General features: G+C 37.8%; 1 protein-coding gene across 1 annotated transcript in view; it reads right to left on the bottom strand.

Moving 5' to 3' along the window:
• The window catches only part of LOC107679952 (neurexin-2-like), a 329,958-nt gene that overhangs the window by 10,955 nt on the left and 311,646 nt on the right, over positions 1 to 7,357 (bottom strand). The window contains exons 13-15 of the mRNA XM_016475681.1: positions 3,634 to 3,753; positions 2,590 to 2,971; positions 55 to 245 (exon numbers count right to left, since the gene is read on the bottom strand). Of these exons, the coding sequence (XP_016331167.1) occupies positions 55 to 245; positions 2,590 to 2,971; positions 3,634 to 3,753 (693 nt within the window). The remainder of the gene's footprint in view (positions 1 to 54; positions 246 to 2,589; positions 2,972 to 3,633; positions 3,754 to 7,357) is intronic.

The raw sequence follows: 7,357 nt of genomic DNA, 5'->3' as shown, positions 1-7,357 counted from the left end.
TGTCTGTGAGTGAGTGAGTGTGTGTGTGTGTGTGTGTGTGTGTGTGTGTGGTACCTTTGAGGTCCAGGTTCCTGGCTCCGTTAGAGTGCTGTGTCACGGTGCGAGAGTCGATCTTGAGCGTGTGTACGTTATTGGTGTCGCGTGAAACCACCACGTTGTGCCACTGATTGTCGTTGAGCGGCTTCTCCGAGTTTCCCTTCATCAGAGACGGGCCGTTCCCCAGGTCAAACACATAGTGAACGTACCTGAAACACACACACACACACACACACACAGGTCACCTCAAACACACGCTGAGATTCATATTATCAAACCCTGACAGAACGCTGAGTCAGCCAAATCTATTACTGTTATTAGACTGAAATAATTGTGTGTTTTCACCACTGACAGCGGCACTTTATTTATTCTTTATTTAGACTAAACAAACACACATTTTTGGGCTCAATGTACAGTAAATTTAGTGTGCATTTGTACATGCAGTTTTTGCTTAGTCTAATATACACTTTATTTAATCTAAATAAAGGTGATTTTCTTAACAATGCTCGCGCACTGAAGCAGATTTCTGAATATGCCACACTTGTTTGTCTACTTTAGAGTTCAGCAGCTCTAGAAAGGTTTTATATTTTGAGATCTGATTGAACTGTGTCCTTATTTTCGCAGCACAAATGAGCGAGTCACTCTTCCCTGAATGAAACTCATTTCCTGCACTCTGTTTATTCTAATACCGTAGTAAATGTTGCTCTCTGGTGTTTTCTCCGCATTTACTGTAATTTCCCTTCAAATATTGATTATAAAACACTGCATTTATTGTGTTCGTCGCAGATAAAAACTGTGAAAAATGAGCTGCATTCTTTGACTGCTCGTAACGGCGTGAACAATGACTGCGCCGAAGCACTTTAAACACGGCTCTGGCACCCACACCGCACATCTGTTGCTTAGAAACACAGTTCTCCAGAACAATCAGAGTCTCTGCAGAGTTTGTGTGTGAGGTGAGTCAGTGTTCACTCGTCTTCCCCACATACAAACCTTCTGCTGCTCATCTTCATTTCACACGGACACGCTTATCTCCATCTGTACGATTAGCACTCTGCAGCGAAGTATGATGAACGCTAAAGCTATTCAAGTTCTAAAATGTCTGAAACTGAAAATAAATTACACCTATAAAATATGATTAAATATTAAAATTATAAACAATAACAATTACAAAAGCACATAACAAAATTACAAAAACCTAAACTAAAATTCAAATAAAAACAAAGTATAAAAAAAGAAAAGTCAATTCAAAATATAAATAAATATTATAATATAAATAATACTAAAAATAACCGTTTTATAATATAGATCAATTTAAGCTGAAGTACTGCTAAAATGAAAAGTATAAAGAAAACTTAAATTAAAAAAGGTACACAAATTACTCAAATTAAAATATAAATCAATGTGCAAAAAGTAAATTCAAAATATTAATAATTCCTGTAACAGTACATAAGTAATACTAAAATAACACTGACAAACAAGCCATTAAGCAATGGTTTTATCTTATGGATTAAGTTTAAGGACTAAAAATACTAAAGCTGAAATAAATTAAATCTACAAAAAAATATATTTAAAAAGTAACAAAAGCACTAAAAAAAATTACTAAAACTAAAATTAAAATGAAAACTGAAATTATAAAACCAAATGCCAATTCAAAATATTAATAAATACAATAATAGTACATAAATAATATTAAAATAACACTGTTAAGTAAACTTAACGCAAAGCAAAACTTGTTATACACAGAGAGATCTCTTTAATATCTCAATTATTTCTCAAGGAAAATCACGTGATGCAAATGCAGACCTTTGCTGAAAATGAGCTCCGCAATCTCAAGTCTCCTCTGGTGTTTCAGAAGAGATCTCAGACTGAGCTCAGATTTGTCAAGATACCAAAGTCTCAACATGAACTCCATGCACATGTTATTGCCTCTAATGTCTTACTGCGTCTGGAGAAGGTGAAGTGTGTAATTCTGTTTCTAAACAGTTTTCCTAAACCCAGGACCAGCGCTGGGGAAAGTTACTTTTAGAAGTAATGCATTACAATATTGCGTTACTCCATAAAAAAGTAACTAATTATGTTACTTAGTTATTTTTTATGGAAAGTAATGTGTTACGTTACTTTTGAGTTACTTTTTAAATCTGGGCGAGGCTTGCTTGTTTGTTTTTAATATAAAAAGTTCTTAATTTACAAACGTAAAGCCCTTTCACAACAAAAGTGAAATGAATGCGTCTCAGGCTGAAGGAAATGTAAATTCACGTCTGTACAGTAGAGGGCGCCGCTCAAACTAATCACATGAAGAATATGACGCAGCAGAAGAAAGTTCAACACTATTCAGCAATAACTAAAATAAAACACAAATGTGTGATTTCTGCTTAGCATGGTTGAACTGGATCATCGAAGGTCAGTAGCAAAGACACTGGCTAATAAAAAGGGATTAAATACATAAATGACATTTGTCTTATTTAACATATTTATTGCAGGTTAGTATAATATTCTGAGTTTGCATTTGACTGTTTTTAGAAACTCTGCAGAACGACAGGAGATGCGACTGACCCTTTGACCAGCTCCACCACAATGAAGTCGCTGCCGTCGCCGCTGTTGAAGAGCAGCAGGCCGTCGGTGCTGGTGGTCTTGAACTGGAAGAACAGGTGCATGGATGCGTACGCCTGCAGCGTGGCCAGCGCCAGGTAACTGCCTTTATTGCGGAAGGTCACGGGGTCGGCGATGATATGGCGCATGCCGAAGCGGGCGTTCAGCTCGCAGTACGAGATGTCTCCGTTCTTACACTGGTCCAGATACGGCACACCGTTCAGCGTCAGGCCCTGCAGGTGCCCGATGAAGTTAGACGGCACCACGGAGATGAACCTGCGCTCCGTCATGATGCCTGTCTCGATGTTGTGGAACTCCAGACGCGTGTGATCACCGGTCATCTGACCTGCAGGACACAACCACAGTCACCACATGCACAGCCAACGCTGGCATTATACCACCATACTTCCACAGTTTCATAGCAGTACATTAAGACAAACGTCTTATATTACACAATGTTATGTTTAAGTATGCAAACGAGGCTTTATCTAATTACATAAGCACTCATTTGCATACATTTCCAGAACACAAATCTAAAGTCAGGTTCATAATTCTTGTTTAATTTTGTCGTCATATTAGAGTTAAAGGTTTTTACAGAGGGGATTCTGTATTTCTCTTTTGATCACTTCATAAATCAGAAAATAGTCAACAGACAGAAAACAAATACATTTCTCGCCATGTTTTTAGGAATAAAATGTTATAAAAACTCATGTGAATGAAATATGAACAAACCCCACAGTAAAAACCCTTAGAATATACAGAGAAAAAAACCTCTAAGTTTTGGTGTCTGTAAGTGCTGCTGAAGTGGAGGAAAAACTCTTTCTAGAAAGAAGAAAGTCATGAAATGCTGTGTATGTCATTCATTTGTGCGTTCTGATTGGCTGATGTTTCTGTGGTGGGTGGGGTTTGGGGCTTTAAATAGTGACAGTTTGCTATTAAACTGCAGTTTCATCTTCCTCCCACCTGAGCTCATGAGCAAATGAAGCTTGATGAAGAATGAGTTTCTACCTTCCACAGTCACGTTATCCACAGACAGCTGCAGGTTCCTCCCGCGCCGGACCACTTTCACTGAGTGCCACTCGTTATCATTCAGTTTCTGACCGGCCGTCAGGATCTCTGGACCTTTACCTGCAGCAGGAGAGAGCGGTCAGATACACACACTCTCTCTCACACACACACACACACACACACACACACACACACACACACACACACTCTCACACACACACACACACACACACACACACACGCGCACACACACGCGCGCACACGCACTCTCACACTCATACTGTGAGGAGATATCTGTGCGCACACACACACACACACACACACACACACACACTCGTGGATCTGTCGTTGTGATGATGTTCAATGATGTTGGCAGACAGATCTGAATGTTTAAGCGTCTTCATTTCACCTGGACATGCTTCAGTTTCTAATCTCCATCCATCTGTCATTCACTAGATCCACCTGCATTGATCTGCAGTGAAATATGATGAATGCTAAAGCTGGTTTATGTTTTAGCAGTATAAAGGGTAAGTTAAATTCAGGATTTTAGTTACCATTAACCAAGAATTCAACATATAGCATATGCTGTTACTGTTCACAAAACTTAACCTAAAACTGAGTCATTCTCAGTCGCTGAAATTAAATCAGATATTAATATTAGATTAAAGACCTATACTTAAAAACAAAAATTACACAAATGTTGCCTAAATGAAATAAATATGTTTAAGTTTACCCTGATAGCACACGTACATCACGGAGGTCGTCCATGAAAGACATATGCACGAGAAGACAGGATAATGCAGATACTCTCAATGGGGAATCGGTTCAGCACTGCAGCTGGAATTGCTCTCCAGTTAAGCGCTGAACAGGGTAAGAATCTGTCTCGGCATATTTAAGAGAAGTCGGACTGAAAGCGCACTCTGCAGTGACCAAACCTCTCATCAGCAGAAAGAACCAAACGTCTAGGCTCACCTTTGCTGAGGAGCATGTTGTGTGAAGAGAGGAGAACTGCTTCAAAGTTACTTCAGCGATGAGAGCAAGTTTAATTTATTTGAGTCCGATGGGAAACATTATGTTCAGCATTAAACTGGGGAAAGACTGAAGTGAATAAAAGGTAACTAAATATTAATGAATACTATACAAGCAATATCCCTCTTTTGTGCAGAACTAATTCCGCCACAGATTCAAATCTAAAGTTGACAGTTTAACAGCTGAGCCTAAGCCTTTGTTACTAATTCAGAAACGTCTCTTTAGAACCAGTAACAAATTAATGTTGAGTTGCTTCATTGAAAGCTTATTGTATTACTGTATTAAAAGCTGTGTATTATGTATAGTAGAGTATTATGAAGAGACAGATTGAGCGAGTGTGATTATTACCTGCATCTGATCCAGCATTCATTCTTCAGCTCAATCTCATATTCACAATAAAACATTAGTTTAAATGTCCGCTGAGGAAAGCGATATCTTTGTCATACAATCCTTTCATCTGTTAAGGGTGATTTCCGATGACAGCGCTGCTCAGTGCATTTGTTGGCTGTGTCTTACAAGATCTTATTGAAATTAAAAATAACTTCCTTGTTTACAACCGTTTCAGTCTCTTTCAATATAAAAGTCTTTACTGCTGCTGACTCACTCGTAAAAACAGTCTCTTGTCACCATCTAATAGCGGAATAATGCAACTAAAATCACCATCACGAACACACAGTTTCTCAATACTAAATACTAACAGCCATCATAAATGTTACTAGGCAATGCAGTCAAAAGCATAAACTATAACATGATGAGATTTTGCCCTCAGACAAAACTATTTGCTCTGGAACAAATAATAGATTACTGAGACCAAAGACTGCCCGTGAGATTTGCCCAAAATGAAATATATATCATGTTTGACCACTACAGAGTCATCAGAGCCAGCGGTAAATTCCAGAAGATCTGGCCGAGGTGAGGCGCTCTCTCTGTGGGTTCATGAGCGGAGAACGACCGCTGACCATCTGGAGCTCACAGCTCCGAAAACATCGAAGCTAATTTTCAAATAGACATTATCTTTATTAACAAGCTGCATATTTGAAGTCTACTTCAAATGTAGTTGAACTTCATTCTCGCCAAAAAAAAAAAACTATTAAAACTACATTCCATGACACAAAAACAGTATTTTATTTTTAAAATTATACTGGATTTGGGCGTCTGTCATGACACTCGCTGTGAGAAATACAGTAAGCGGAGTGATACAAACAGTGAAGCAGTTGGAGTTTTAGCATCACTCTAATATCATATTCTTATCAGCCAATCAGATTCTAGGACCAGAAAGAACTATTGTATAAAATAGTATATAAGTAATACTAAAATAACAGATATAACGTATTGTCATGCAGCGTTCTAACACACTTCCACAGCCGTGATCCAGCCTGATCTAATTTCAGAGCCCCGACTGAGCTTTAGTGTACTTACTAATGTTCCTTCTGATGATTCAGAGAAACACTGAGCTCTTCTCCGTCATTACTCTGTTTCCTTTGTACAGCTGCCAATAAAGCACATTAAAGCTCAACACACAGAGAGAGTGTGTAATTTAGTGACATCACTGACTCAAGGTCATTAGTTAAACTCTGCTGATGGGTAAAGGGCTAGAAAGCTCTTGTATGAAGTTAAATATATTTTCTGTTCAGAGTAATTTTAATGTGAACTCGTTGAGAAACTCGTTGAGAAAGTGCCGTCTTGAGAATGGCAGGCTTATTGTGACCCGCTGCATATTTATGACTCTTGTTTTCATACCGTTTCCATTATTCATGATAAGAACTTAATAGAAGCTGGAGGGGACGCAAAACAAAAACTCTGGGAGTCTCTCAGAGCTTTGAGTTTGTGATTCAATATGTCGTTCACGTTGGGTTTGCATGATTGTATTTAATAGCTTGTGTTTGGATGTGAGCGGATATCACAAACAGCCCTGCATATACACCTGTAGAGCGAGACGAGAGCCACCATCGCCTCCAATCACATGCCGCTCCAGCGGCCTGACGGGGCATTCTGGGTAATTGGCTGTGGCTAAATCGCAGCGGCGCCCGGGGTCACGCACAGATCAGGCCGATTCGAAGCGAACGGGAGACTAGCGGAAGCGAGCTCAGGACAGCACACGCCACATCAGTGTGACGGTTTCACGCGGCAGACACACAATCACATGTGAAGTGCGGCTCACGGTTAATTACTGTGATTCACGGAGTGCTCAGACTCTCAGCCGTTAACGAAGCGCTGCACATTATCCTGAAAATCAAAAGTGTTGTGCAGTGAGTTTATAATACCATCCAAATATAGACTAAATCAGTCAAAAACAGCGAAAACTACTGCTGAAAAACACCATCTGTGGTGTTATAAAATAAATAATGAAATATAATAATTATAAATATTGATCATATTTATAATAAAAAAATAATATTAAAATATTGATAAATAAAAATAATGCTAAATAACACTAAACAATAAATAATAATAATAATAATAATAATATAATAATACAATATACAAATAATAAACATTGATAAATAATAAATAATGCAAAATAATAAAAATAAACAATGAACAAGAAACAATAAATAATAATAAATAACACTAAATAATAATAATAATAATAATAATAATAATGCTAAATAATAATCAACAACAAAACTAATAATATCAATAATAACAATAATAATAATGTTATACATATTAATTAATAAATGAACCCATTTTC

Source organism: Sinocyclocheilus anshuiensis, unplaced genomic scaffold (assembly GCF_001515605.1).
Source record: "Sinocyclocheilus anshuiensis isolate Anshui unplaced genomic scaffold, SAMN03320099.WGS_v1.1 scaffold1916, whole genome shotgun sequence".
Classification (NCBI taxonomy): Eukaryota; Metazoa; Chordata; class Actinopteri; order Cypriniformes; family Cyprinidae; genus Sinocyclocheilus; species Sinocyclocheilus anshuiensis.
Note: the sequence above shows the minus strand (reverse complement) of the source record. Positions and strands in the feature narration are given on the sequence as shown.